The 14,821-nt window shown below is 34.4% G+C and overlaps 1 protein-coding gene across 1 annotated transcript in view; it reads left to right on the top strand.

Annotated features, from left to right (window-relative positions):
• PolG1 (DNA polymerase gamma, catalytic subunit tam) overlaps positions 1-14,821 on the top strand; it is a 117,551-nt gene that overhangs the window by 79,997 nt on the left and 22,733 nt on the right. The window contains exons 18-20 of the mRNA XM_090376447.1: positions 4,294-4,400; positions 7,714-7,853; positions 10,449-10,550. Of these exons, the coding sequence (XP_090232573.1) occupies positions 4,294-4,400; positions 7,714-7,853; positions 10,449-10,550 (349 nt within the window). The remainder of the gene's footprint in view (positions 1-4,293; positions 4,401-7,713; positions 7,854-10,448; positions 10,551-14,821) is intronic.

Here is a 14,821-nt window from a genome sequence, read left to right as displayed (position 1 = left end):
TGGAAAAGAAATTGTTGATTACAACTTTAACAAGGTGCCTGGGGGTGGATGGGATCTATCTATCCAGTTATATTAAAGGAGGTAGCAAAAGAGACAAACAAATCTCTAATAATGATTAAGAGAGCATACTTGGATTCAGGGGAGGTCCCTATACACTGGAGATGTGCAAATGTATCCCCAATTCAAAAAGGAAGATCAAAGGGAGACAAGGGTAATTACATAACTGTTAGCTCGGCTTCTATTCCAGAGAAAATAATTTAGTCACATGGTTAAAGTAGTAGTGCAGCATCATCTAGACAGGGATGCAGTTATACTGCAGTCACAGTGTGGATTTGTTAAGGGGCAGTCTTGTCTGACCAGTCTGATTGGATACTGTGACACAGTAACAAAAGAACTGGATGTAAAAAATAATTTTATCATATGCTTAGATTTCACAAAAGCTTTTGATGGCAATGCACATAAAAGACTGCTATACAAATTGGAGCAGTGTGGCATTAAGGGAAATTTACTGGTATGGATAAAGGGATGGTTGAGTGGGAGAAAACAGAATGGTTATAGGCACTGCTGTTCTTGGACTAATGTTATTAGTGGAGTCCCCCGCTATTTTGTTTTTCTATATTTATTAATGATATTGACGAAGGCATATCAAGTTTAATGTCAGTGGATGATACTTGCATTAGCAGGGTAGTTAATCACAGTAATCTGGATAAGCTACTGAGATAAGATCTAGACAGATGGACTGAGAAGTGGCAGTTAAAGTTTAATATTGGCAAATGCAAGGTACTTTGTAAAAATCTCTGATTAACATATCACACTAAGGGCAGTGGAGAATGAAAAAGACATAGGGGATAATTGTACATCTGAGTGGTGCAGACTGGCTGCCAGGAAAGATCACAGGATTTTGTCAATCATGTACGGGAATTTTTCCAGCACGGATAAGAAAGTACTGCATACAGGTCTGTCTTGAAACCTCATTTTAGTAAGAATGTGGATCTGTTGGAACAGGTGCAGAGAAGAGCAACAAAATTGGTGAGCAGAACAAAAGGTTGCTCTTATCAGGAATGGCTTTAGTTCTGGAAATTGCAGCAGCATCTAGAGATGAGGCATGTGTGAGATCTGATTGATTGAGGTGTTTAAAGCCTTGAAAAGATTGCATAAACTCAATGCTGATAGAATCATTCCTGTTGCTCAGACTACATGAATGAGAGTAAGCATAAATTCAAATTGAGGATGGTTGCAGGTCAGTTATATGGAAATTTGCCTTCAGCCAGAGGGTCGTTGATTGTTCGAACAAACTCCCATCTTGTGTTATAGAGGTGAGCAGTTGGAAGAAATCCAGTGAACATTGTGCAAATTTTGCTATAATGTACAATAATAAGCAATTCTTATGTGAGGCCTGAGATGAAGGGTACAGTTATCAGTGCTGGGAAGAAAATAGAGTAAAATGGTTCATCTTAGCAAATTTTGTTAGGGGACCACTATGATCCATTGGAGTCATAATGTTTCGTACACTTCTTCTGATGCAAGCAGATCAAAATAGAAAATGAAGAAAACCAAACAAAACAAAGTACTATGATTTTATAATATGCAAAAGCAAAAATGGTGCTTCTGATGCTATCGGACTGCATGTTGATATATTAATAGATGAAATATTAAAATGTAGGTAACAAATTAAATTACTGACTTAATTTGTTACCTACAGTAATTTGTTGAAGTAGTGTAGAGGACTAGTTTACATGTAAAATATATGGAGGGGAAAAAAATTACAACTGGCTAATGGCAGAGAAGGTGAAGAATAGAGTGGAAGTAGTGTTGCTAAAGGTAACAGATAGAAAGTAGTACACTGCTAAAATATTGTAATACTTGGGTAAGCTGCGGTTGTAATGGACATTCTCCAGTGAGAGGTACTGATACGTATGTATGTGAGAAGAAAGAAAGATAGACTATGTATAGTATATGATTATCTTTGATATCATGAAGTGTATGGCCAAAATTAAAGTTAATGAAGTATATAGTTGTATTTTATGTAATGAAGTGTATAGCCAGAATTCAAGTATACACATATTTAGAACTTTTTGATATTTATTGGGGGAAAATTATTTGAGAATTTTTTAAAATGTGACGCCCAGTCACAAAAGTCAGTAGTGCAGATGTATAATGTATGAAGAATAAAGTAGTCACCAAAAGAAGGCTTGGGTATAATAAATATATTATACCTAAATTATATCATACAGTAAACCTTCGCTAATCCGATTTACCGTATTTCCCCATGTATAAGACGCACCTTTTTTCAAAAAAATTGGGGTTTAAAAACTGGGTGCATCTTATACAGTGGTTGTAGGTTTTTTTTTACTTGCATTTCCTGCTTTTTCACACTTGTTGTCTTTGCACTCATTGTTTCGCACTTGTTACCAGTATATTAGGTTACGTTTTGCCACATTCTGCCGAGAAATGGCTCAGAAAAGATTTTCGTACAGTGCTGAATTTAAGTTAAAAGTGATCCAGTTTGCAAAAGTGAATGGAAATCGTGCTGCTGAACGTAAGTTTGATCCTCCTCCAACTGAGAAAACAATCCTAGACTGGCTATGGGAAGAAAAAACCCTACTGAAAATGCCACAGTAGAAGGCCATGAGAGGCAAGTCAGCAAAATGGCCTGATTTAGAAAGGGAATTGAAGATATGGATTGAAGAGCAAAGGACAATTGGAATTCCTGTGTCCACAAAGATGGTTCAGCATGAGGCAAGAAGAATTGCTGATGAAAAAGAAGTTACTGATTTCAAAGGAGGACACAATTGGTGCTTCAGGTTCATGAAACGGAATGGACTAAGCATGCGTACACGCACCAGACTTTGCCCAAAAGATGCCATCATTTGAATTTCATCGTTTTGTCATTCAATGTCGGAAGACACATCAGTTTGAGTTGGGACAGATTGCAAATATGGACAAAGTCCCCCTTCAATTTGATGTCCCAAGTAACAGAACTGTTGATAAGAAGGGGGTGAAAACTGTAACTGTGAAGACAAGTGGATATACAGTTGTTCTAGCTTGTTGTGCCGACGGAACCAAGCTGCCTCCTATGCTGATTTTCAATCACAAAACAATGCCAAAAGAAGACATTCCTCGAGGAGTGATTGTCCACGTTCATGACAAGGGTTGGATGGATCAGGATGGGATGAAGATCTGGTTTGAGAAAGTTTGGAGCAGGAGATCAGGTGGGCTCTTACGCAAACCTGCCCTATTGGTGCTTGATCAGTTCAGGGCACACATAACAAAAAATACAAAGAAGATTGCTGCAGAGCAAAAAACAAAACTTGCCGTCATATCTGGAGGCTTGACATCCCAGCTCCAACCACTTGATGTCAGCATTAACAAACCCTTCAAAGCTGCGAGAGACGAATGAGAGACGAATGGAACCAATAGATGAGGTCTTCTGGGGACAATTTGATACCAGCAGGAAGAGTGAAGAAACCAACTATAGGAGAAGTTTGTACCTGGGTGAAAAGAACCTGGGATAATATCAAGATCGAGATCATTGTCAAGCCATTTAAGAAGTGTGGCATTTCAAATGCCATAGATGGAATTGAGGACGGGGCAATATATGAAGACAGTGATTCGTCATCAGACACAGATGAGGACAAGCTAATGGATAGAAGTTTTGACAGTGATGAGAAGTTGTATGAATTTTATGATGAATAAAACTTGAGTTCAATAACTTTATGTAATAATACATTGTTTTTCAAATTTCGTGCCCCAAAATTAAGGTGCGTCTTATACATGGGGAAATACGGTAATTGGGAGGAGAGGTCATCCGGATTCAGCGATAATCCAAATTAGTGAAGCAAAAGATAGCCTTAAAAGAACAAATACTTAGAACACAAAGAAATGGAAAATTTAATAAATAAAATATAGTTAGTGCTGATGAAAATAAATAAAAAAATATCACTGTAGAGCTTTTATTTAAAAACTATAAAAATACAATACAGTTACATCCAAATTTAAAACTTGGATGTAATTGTATGTTGGATGAAAAATTACATCCAACATAATAGCAGGGTTTTTCCCACACAAAAGCTCAAAAATACCCTGTTATGCGAGGTTTACCAAAATTCTCTAACCATGTTAGAGAGAAACAGTTATATAAGTACTGTGTTGTGCGAGGATTGCCACAATTTATCAGTCGTGTTAGAGCGAAACCATGTTATGCGGGGTTGCCTGTATTTATAAATAAATATATTTTATTTATTTTAAATATGAATGATAATTTCTCAATTCAGCAAAATAATCTTTGTGCAGGTTGTACTGCATTTGGATGGATGACTTTACAGGGTAAAAAGAGTAGTGGAACAGATATGCATAGCAAAACAGCTGCTACAGTGGGAATATCCAGAGATCAAGCTAAGGTAAGAAATAAAATTTTATTAATAAATGTGTTAATGGATATAATGCTAAAATAAAAAAAAAAGCTTTCATATATTATAAAAGAGCTTTTATCAATTATAAAAACTGTTAAATTTGTGAAAGCAGTGTATGTTATTAAAAAAATTATTTATTTTTATAACGTCATTGGATATAAACGTTTAAAATTTTATGATTCAGCTGTTTAGTTGCTACATAAAATATTTAATGAATAAAAATTAAGTAGCAAGTGTCACCTAAAGTGATAATTCCTTACATAAAAATATTTAAGATGAAAATACTTTACTAAGATCTCACATGCCCATTTCTCTGAGTAATGACAGGTGCGGAATTAGATGAAAAGCAGGCCACAATTTTCTTTGTAGCAGCAGATAGTAACCATTTGAAGAAGGGGATGGGGGGATAGGGAATAAGGTCTTCAAGGAACAACCTGCCACAGAGTTGAATTCAGAGTAGTGTTAAGAGGTTGAATTCCGTCAGTATCGATCCACTGGTAATATTCTGGCTTATGTTTTTTTTTTTTCACTTTCTTATTCCAAAAGGTGTTTTTCCTTCTGCTTGGAAATTTGCTCATATCCAGCCAGTTCCTAAAAAGGGTGACAAGTTCCTCCCATCCAATTATCATCCCATTGCAATTACTTCTACTCTTTCTAAAGTAATGGAGAAGTCAACTAACCACCAACACTTAAACTACCTAGAAACCTTCCATCTGATCAACGATTACCAGTATGGATTCCGTCAGTGTCGATCCACTGGTAATATTTTGGCTTATGTTACCCATTTATGGACAAATTCAATGGAAAAGTTTGGTGAAACACAAGCAGGTGCGCTTGACATCTCAAAGGCTTTCGATCATGTTTGGCATAAAGGTCTTCTAAACAAGCTTCCATCTTATGGTTTGCCAACTGTTTTTTGTAATTGGTTTTCTCTCTGATCGCTCACTGAGGGTAACGGTAGACGGCTCTCTATCTTCTAACTTTTCCACTAATGCTGGTGTCCCCCAAGGTTCTGTTCTTTCCCCCACTCTTTTCCTCTTGTATATTAATGACCTTCCATTGACTGAAAATCCTATCCATAGTTTTGCCGATGATAGCACATTGCATTCCACTTTCCATTTTGAGAAACCTTGCCCTGCTCAATCAGCTTCAACTTCTCGAATATCCGCTACCAATTCCTTAAATGCGAATCTCCAGGTAATTCTCCAGTGGGACAAAGACAACTTAGTTGATTTCAATCCTTCCAAAACTCAGTCTTGTCTTATATCTCACAAAAAGGATTCTTCTGCTCCTATGCTTATCTTTGGTGACACGCTAATTTCTAGGCAAAATGATATATCTCTTTTGAGGATTACCCTGACTTCTAATCTCTCTTGGCACAAGCATATTACAAATATTGCTTCCTCTACATCTAAAAAACTTGGTTTTCTCTTTCGTTCTCGGCGTTACTTTTCTTCCAAACAGCTGTTCACTCCGTACAAATCGCAAATCTGCCCTACTATGGAATATTGTTCCCACATCTGGGTTGGTGTCCCCAAAACCTCTCTCAGGCTTCTAGATTCCATTCAGAAGAGGGCATTTAGGTTAATTAATGACTCATCTCTAACAGCATCTCTCCACTCGCTATCTCATAGACGTACTGTTTCTGCTGCATCCCTTTTCTACAGATACTTCTGTGGGCACTGTTCTTCTGAATTGGCTTCTATAATTCCCACTCTCTCTTTCCAAACAGTCTGAACACGTGCCACCACCAGCCAACATCCATTTACTGTCCAACTTCAAACTCACTTAACCAACTTTTCATCTTCCTTGTTTATTCATTCAACTGCCATTTTCTGGAATAACCTTCCTTCATATGTCTTTCCTGAAAATTACAATCTGCAGAAGTTCAAGTCTAATGTCAATAAATATCTTCTCTCATCTTCTCAACCTCCAACCCAAGCACGGTACTAAGTACTATAGTTTCTAATACCTCTCGTGTTTGGGGTTTTAATAAAAATAAAATAAGGACTTTTTATTTAGTTTATGTAGATTTTAATTTATGCAAGTAAATTATGGCCCAGTAATTAGCTTCTTCAGCACTACAATTCCCTGATTCATAGTGCACTTTCTGGGAAACAGTTTTTAAATATAAAAGATATTGACCAGTATGATCATCCATCTTATTTGGAGACTGTTCAAAATGACTTTTGGCTGTTTTTTAAAAGCAAATTTATCCTAATTAAGGTTGAAGATTTGAGACTGTTAAATATTGACAACAGTACTCAGAAGAATGTGGTGCAGACTCTGAATTCCAAAGGAGTTTTCACAATATATCTTGAGCATCGTTCAGAAAAAGTTTGTTTTGATTATAATTTATTCCATCATCATGAAGTGGAAGACATGGTGACTGTTGTTGAGAGACAGATTCATTATTTTGCTCTGAAACCATGAAATGTTCCAAATAATGCAAATTTTCTCAATCAGTGTCTCCAAAAGAAGGGGATAATGACTGAGAATAGATTCAGACATCTGCACTTATTCCAAAAGGCACAGGCATCTGCTGGAAAGGTAATGCTGTTAGTTTCCTAAGATCAGTTGTGATGTAATTCTCACTGATTATCTTCATTGCAGCTTATCACTCTAACCTTGTATCAGTGCACCTGTAACTATCAAGAAAAAAGGGCAAGGATTGCTGACAATCCCTTGCACATATGCAATTCATATCCTGCCACTAAGATGACAAGCCAAAATGGCTTTGAAATTTTCTTAGACCTCCCATATTTTCCTGGTATTTACTATTTAGATTTTTTTTTTTTCTCTTTCCATTCCTGAAGCCCTTTTTTTTTTTTTTTCACTTTTGCATGGCAGTCATTTTAATAATGATAATGCAGTGATTTTGGAGACTGAGTCATGGCTAATAACTATGTAAGAAAGGACTAATAAATGCACCAAATTTCAACATTCTGTTCTCAGGGAGTCTAGCCAAATATAGATCTTTACTGACCTCTTATGCACATATGGGCAAATAAATTTCACAGATGGCTGTCATGTAGTGGTATACAAGCATAAAATGTTGAGCCTTGAATGTTGAGTGTCTTTTTACACTAAGCATAATCTTAGCCAAGTCAGTGCACAATATATGCACTGCATGTTCAAATCTCTAATGCCACAATATTATAATACTTTTATAGTCTTTATCTTATAAACATCTTACTCTTTGTGGCTATTCCAGAGTAATAAGCAAAAAAATTGATCTACATACATACTTCATTTATCTTCTGTCCAGAGACATGTTTCTGATTTATAAATCTATTTTCAGATAATTAATTATGGACGAATATATGGAGCTGGATTACCATTTGCTCAACGCCTTTTGATGCAGTTCAATCACCAACTTACTTCCAAAGAAGCTAAAGGAAAGGCTAAGAAGATGTATTCTGAAACCAAAGGAGTTCGACAGTAAGGCACATATAATGTGCTGCTTAATATATTGATGAGAGCTTTTTATTCCTTAACTAAGATAATGGAGTTCAAATGACTTAAATTTAAAGCTGTGATAAGATTTATAAAATTTTAGGGCTGCAAACAGTATCAAACTGCCAAATTATAACCGTATTAGGTATAACTACCAATTGAGAAGATAGTCATATCCAAGCCAAATCACTACTTTTATTTATATTTATTTTATATTTCTTTCTTTTTTATTTACATTTTATGTTGTGTTTGTTTAATAAATATGTAACCATTGAACAATTTAATCATCGTATTTTGTTTATTTTTGACTTCCTGAGCAAAGAAAATAAGAACATAAATTAATTTCATTGTTCAGAGAGAGAGAGAGAGAGAGAGAGAGTGTGTTCTGAATAACAGATATTTTACTAAGTGAAGGAAAAAAAGTTTTTTAAGACTGCAGGTGTGATTTGGGCTATTCTTTAATAAGTTACTGAATGGGTACTTTTAGTTTTGCAGCTGCTACATATGAAATGGAATTTGCTGAGCTCAAAAATTGGCTCAGGAAATTCTAACATGAAAGCAAGAGGTAGGTTGGCTTTTGATTAGGTAGACTGCACAAGACATGACAGGAGTTATTGATGTTATTTGTTAAAGCTGTGGTTGGAGCTACCAGTGAATTGGCCAAGAGGTCTGAAACTGCATGGGAAGTTAGTATGCATGATGCATGTGAAGCATCCTATTGACAGGGATTCCACAAATGTGCCACCACCCACAAACCTTTCACCATGAAAATTTCCCTCTGTAATAGTAAGCAGTTTTGTTTGCTTGTTTTGAGTGATCACAATTCAAATCCCATTGCAGCTGTAGTTAGCCAAACTAGGGTAGATGGAATAAGGTTTTGTCCAGTAAGCTGTTCTTGTTTTTAGCCTGTGCAAGATGAAGCTCAACTGGCAGACACATGCTTATACAGGCATAATAATATGTAGCCAATCTATGTGTTCTGTACTAAAAACTCATGTGCCCTGGCCAAAATAGAAAGTACATCAAATATTACCAAAAATAAAAAAAAATCAACCATCAGAAAAATTGCTGTGCAGTAGTAGATATTATGCTTGATGGAACTGACCTCTCGAATGGCGAAGGATTTTCTGCAATGTTGCATTTCTATATATGCTGTTTTCATTCAGACGGCAAAATTCAAATGTAGTACTACACTAGAGAAAAATATGAAGGATGACACCAACCCATCTGTGAAATGTAGTAATGCCTGTCTAATGGTGTGTTCTTGCTTTTCACATTGTGCTGTTAGATGATGACTTTTTTGTGTGTGTATGATACTTTGCAGAAATAGAAATGTAGAGATAAATACAACATTTTGGTGGGTGGGGGAAGAAGAGAGATTCAACTGAGGCTACTTCCAAATTTGGAATTTAATTTTAAAAGAAAGCTGAAGTTTAGGCTATCTTGCAATAATAAGTACTGTATTGAAAAGTTAATTTTTCTTCTAAAAAAGCATTATTATTCAGTTGGATCTAAATCACAGAAGGAAAAATAGTCTACTTCTAGAAATTAAAATTTAAAAATACTGCTGTTATACCTGAATCATCCTATTGACAAGGGTTCCACAAATGACCTTCCATCGCTAAAATTTCTCTTGTAAGTATTTTGTTACTTGTTTGAAGTGGTCACAATTCAAATTCCATTGCAGCTGCATTTAGCCCACCTAGGGTGGAAGGAATAGAGTTTTGTCCTGGAACTTTTCTGGTTTCTCAGCCTACACAACCTGAAGATTAGTTGGCAAACACTCTTATACAGGTATAATGTATGTTACCACAATGAATACTTATTTATTGTTATCACAATGAATAAATATTCATTGTGCAAACAAGTTAAACCAGTATTACACTACAGTAAATAAATATTTGTTATGGTTTAATATTGTTTGTAAGTTTAATTTCTAGATGGATAACCCCATCTAAAAATTATGGAAAATATTCATGAAGAAAATAACTTATTTAAGAGCATTATTAAATTGAATTGTGATTGCAACTATAGTGTGTTACATGTTCATCAAATTTTTTTTTATTATTATCTCTTGTGAATGTAAGAAAAAATTTTACACCAGCCTGAAGTTTAATGAGTTTTTAATAATTATATTAAAAATAATTCAATAATAGTAATTGTTCACTAATTACTCTTAGTAATTAGTGAATGTCTCTACTAGTTACTAATGATAATGTGTAAATATTGCATCACTGCTATAATCAACAATAAGAAACAAACCACTATAACATATATAGCATGTAAAATCTTTCATGTTTATTGGTATTTAAAGTTTTAGTTACATAGTAGGGATAAACTTTATTGTCACCCAAACAAATCCATAGGCATTTGTTTGGATTTATTTCAAGAATGAAGCCATGGTGAGGTGAGGATTACATAATCATACTTATTAAAAATATTTTATGCTGTTTATTCTGCTTTTGAATTATAATTAACTGTGTTTGTTGAAATTTATTTATTGAGTAAGCAGCAACACTGCATGATTCTAAGGTAGGAGTCATCAGATTCATTAGTAAAACTTTGACCATTTTTACTTAGGAAATATCTAAATATGGAAGATATTGATGGGCAAGATGTTATTTTAATGAGCAGTAGCAGTAATGAAGAAGCAGTTACTAAAGAACAGTGGGTAGGAGGAAGGTAGAGTATTTATTTAGATTTTACTTTATTTTATCTACTTATACAAACATCTGTATTTAGTTAATTTTTTTTTTTAATTAGGCGAGATTAGGACTAAGGATTATGTTGTGTTCTAAATGTTGAGAAAACATTTATCTCATATATCACAATCTAGTGCTATTGATCTATTTCATATTTCAAATGCCATCAAGCTTTCAAACAAAAGACAACAAAAGATGATGCAAAATAAAAACTATAAAATTTAATTTCAAAATAAAAAAATATCAAAGATTTTTTTTTCTATGAAATAAGAATTCATGACTTCCACACAGCAGTTCTCTATTTTAACTTAATTCACTATGCAATTTGTAGGTGGTAGATGACTGTCATCAACCGGTGCAATACCACCACTTTGCTTATTGGAGGCTTGAAGTGGTGAAACCCATGTTTAGTCTCTAGAGCAAAGTTTCCGGCATCCCCCTCCCCCCCCCCCCATACTTCTCCTTCAACCCATGCACGGTACTAAGTACTATAGGTTTTGATACCTTTCGTGTTTGGGGATTTCATAAAAAAAAAAAAAAAATTAATATGCACATAAAAACATTTACTGCAAGGTTTGACAGTTAAATTCGAGAATTGAGAAAACCAGATGCAGTATTAGAAGTTAAAATGCTTTTAAAATTTTTCAAGATATTGCTTGAGCAGCTATTCACTTTGTGAGAGTGCTCATAGAGCTATTTATAATAATATACAAAACCATTTAATATGTACTATAGACTACAGGTAGTTTTCGACTTTACGAGTTAATTCGTTCCTAGCGCGTGCTCATAAAGTGAAAACTCGTAAAGCGAGAATGTATTTCACATAGACATAAGGTTAAAAATAGGGGTTATGTTCTCAACAATGAAATTAGTTAGCTAATTAGTTTGTTTAAGCAATAATTGATTTATCCAAATAAATGAAAACATAGCCTGTAAAATCAAGCAAATTATAATAATAGAGAAATTATTTTCGACTTACAAATGTTAAAGAATGTTTATTCTTCATCATCATCAACTAAATGCACACTCATTGATCACTCATTATTGGCTTGGCACTTGTTGGTTTGTTGCACAAGGAGTCGTCTTCTTCAGAAATGTTTCAAGAGGCATTTGTTTCCAAGATAATCTCTTTTAATTGTATGCATAAGCATAAGCAAGATAATTGTATGCATAAGCATTTTTTAACGGCACATACAAATTGCAACTAACATGATTTGCACGGAGTAACAAGTTTACAAAGCTTTAAAAAAAAGGAAGAGAAGATTCTGAAAATTTATTTATGTTTTCTATACGATTGACGATTTCAGTAAAGGGCAAACGCATTTCACCATAATAACGTAAAAACCCACACAATTCCAGCTATCGGTATTTTCACAAATGCAATAATGTTGAGTTTATTACCCATTTATAATTTCTTGCAGTAACAGAAAAGCCCAATAAACCGGAAAGCACAAATTGTTTTTATTGTTTTATAGTGGTGACCTCCAGAAATGTGCTTTAGAAAATATCAAAAAGGCATTTAAAATTGATTGTTATAACAGAGCATATGATATCAATGAAAGTGTAGTGCATTTTAATGATTTGAATTGGTAACTAATACAATTTACAAACCATGCTCACGACCTTTTATATGGCCTTAAGGTCACGCTTGTGACCTTAAAAATGACATTTTAGAGAGATAAATAGCTTAGTTATACAGTGAAAATTTCAACTTCCAAAATCTTGAAACGAATTACCAAAAAACAGTGTTATTGGGTTCACATTATGATATTTTAACGATATGATGGTGTCTCTGGAACGGATTAATATCGTAAAGCAGGGTACACTGTATTGTATAGCTGTGCACGTGGTTTTAAATGCATTATTTACGAATGTTTAACATTCATTTTTTGCAATTAACATTCATATTTTCAATTTTGTTAATACTTGATACTTGGAGGGAAAAAAACTTGTAAACCTGAGAACTCGTAAAGCAGCGAGAACTGCCTGTATTTGTAATTAATGAAAAAGAAAAAATTAAAAATAAAGTAAGAAAAAATTAAAAGAAAAAAGTGTGTTAAATACAGTAAATGTAATAGTTGAACTTTGAATAAGAATGATTAGAATGTTCAGAACTGTTAGTGGTAGGATTACTCTCCCAGAATTAATCCACTATGGATATATCCCTTCCAGCTCCAGTCAGTAAATGTTATTAATGAAAACAAAAGACAACAAAATATAGTACAAAATAAAAACTGTAAAATTTAATTGCAAAATAAAAAATAAAGAATCAATGATAAAACTATGAAATAAGAATTCATAACTCCCACCCTACAGTTCTCTATTTTAATTTAATTCACTACGTGTTTTAACATAATTCACTATTTCCTAAGTGACAATATTTTAGCAAAATTAGATTGTCATTTTATATTTTCTAATCAACAATTAAAATTAATTTCATTGTTTACATATATATTTTTTTTGTGTGATATCACATATACATTGTTTTTCCAGTACTAATACTAACCTTGATATGATGTATCCAAATCAACAAACACTTTTTTTATTTAATGGTCAAATACAAATTGATGAAATTTGCCGATATCATTTTTCACGAACACTAGAATTTCACTTGAAACACTATTATGTTGCTTGGTTTTTTTTCAATGAATGCATTTTATTCATTGTTCAGCGTTATGAATGCATAATGCTGATCTCCAGTGGGGCAAAGATAGCTTAGTTGATTTCAATCCTTCTAAAACTCAGTCCTCTCTTATATCTCTCAAAAAGGATTCTTCTGCTCCTATGCTTATCTTTGATGATGCTCAGATTTTTAGGCAAGGGTATATAGCTCTATTGGAGATTATCCTGACTTCTGATCTCTCTTGACATAAGCATATTACAAATATTGCTTCCTCTGCATCTAAAAACTGTGTTTTTTCTTTCGCTCTCATCTTTACTTTTCTTCCAAACCGTTTTTTTATCATTTTTCCTTAGAAAAATGATATCGGCAAATATCATCAATTTGTATTTGACCATTTAAAAAAAAAACAAAGTTCACTCTGTACTAATTGCAAATCCGCCCTACCATGGAATATTGTTTCCACATCTAGGGCAGTGCCCCCAAAACCTCTCTCTCACACACTTCTAGATTCCATTCCAAAGAAGACAGTTAGATTAATTCATGACTCATCTCTAACAGAGTCTCTTCACTCTGTCTTGTAGATATTCTGTTTCTGCTGCATGTCTTTTCTATAGATTCTTCCACAGTCATTGTTCTTCTGAATTTGCTTCTATCATTCCTGCTCTCTTTCAAAGCAGTCTGAACACATGCTGCAAGCAGTCAACACCCTTTTTACTGTTCAATTTCAAACTCACAGAACCAACTTTTCTTCTTCCTCATTTATTCAGTCAACTTCTGTTTTCTGGAACAACCTTCATACGTATTTCCTGAAAATTACAATCTACAGAAGTAACAAATATCTTCTTTCAGCTTCTCAACCTCCAACCCATGTATGGTACCTTAGTTCTAATACCTCTCATGTTTGGGATTTTCATAAAAAAAAATGTCAACCTAATGCTTCATGTGTGTATTACAGGTCCTTAGTGATAGTATAGTGGGTCTGCCACTTGTTTGGAGAGGCCTCGGTTAGAATCCCATCTTCCATTCTTTTGGTGAATGCCCAAGTTTCACTTCCATAATTGAGGAGAAATTGTTGAAGATAAACATAAAGGAGGCACCAGGGTGGATGGGATCTATCCAGTTATATTAAAGGAGGCAGCAAAGGAAGTAAGCAAACCCTTAGCCATAATTATGAGAGCTTCTTTGGTCTCGGAGGAGGTACCCATGGACTGGAGTTGTGCAAATGTGACCCCAATTCACAAAGGAGGATCAAAGGGCGACACAAGTAATTATAGACCTGTTAGTTAACTTCAGTTCCAGGAAAATTAATGGAGGCACTGGTTAAAGAAGCACTGCAGAATCATCTAGACAAGATTTCAGTTATAACTCGGACACAGCATGGTTTTGTTAAGGGAAAGTCTTGCCTGACCAATTTGATTTGGCACTGATGTGTATGAACAAAGGAACTGGATGCAGGAAATAACTTTGATATCGTATATTTGGATCTTAGAAAGACTTTTGATACTGTTGCACATGGAAGACTGCTGCACAAATTGGAGCAGTGTGACATTGGAGGCAAATTGCTGCTATGGATAAAGGGGTGGTTGAGGGGGAGAAGACAGAGAGTGGTAATCAATGGACACTGCTCA

This window comes from Mastigoproctus giganteus, chromosome 6 (assembly GCF_048544385.1).
Source record: "Mastigoproctus giganteus isolate SK-2022 chromosome 6, ASM4854438v1, whole genome shotgun sequence".
Classification (NCBI taxonomy): domain Eukaryota; kingdom Metazoa; phylum Arthropoda; class Arachnida; order Uropygi; family Thelyphonidae; genus Mastigoproctus; species Mastigoproctus giganteus.
This window is presented reverse-complemented; position numbering and strand designations above follow the sequence as displayed.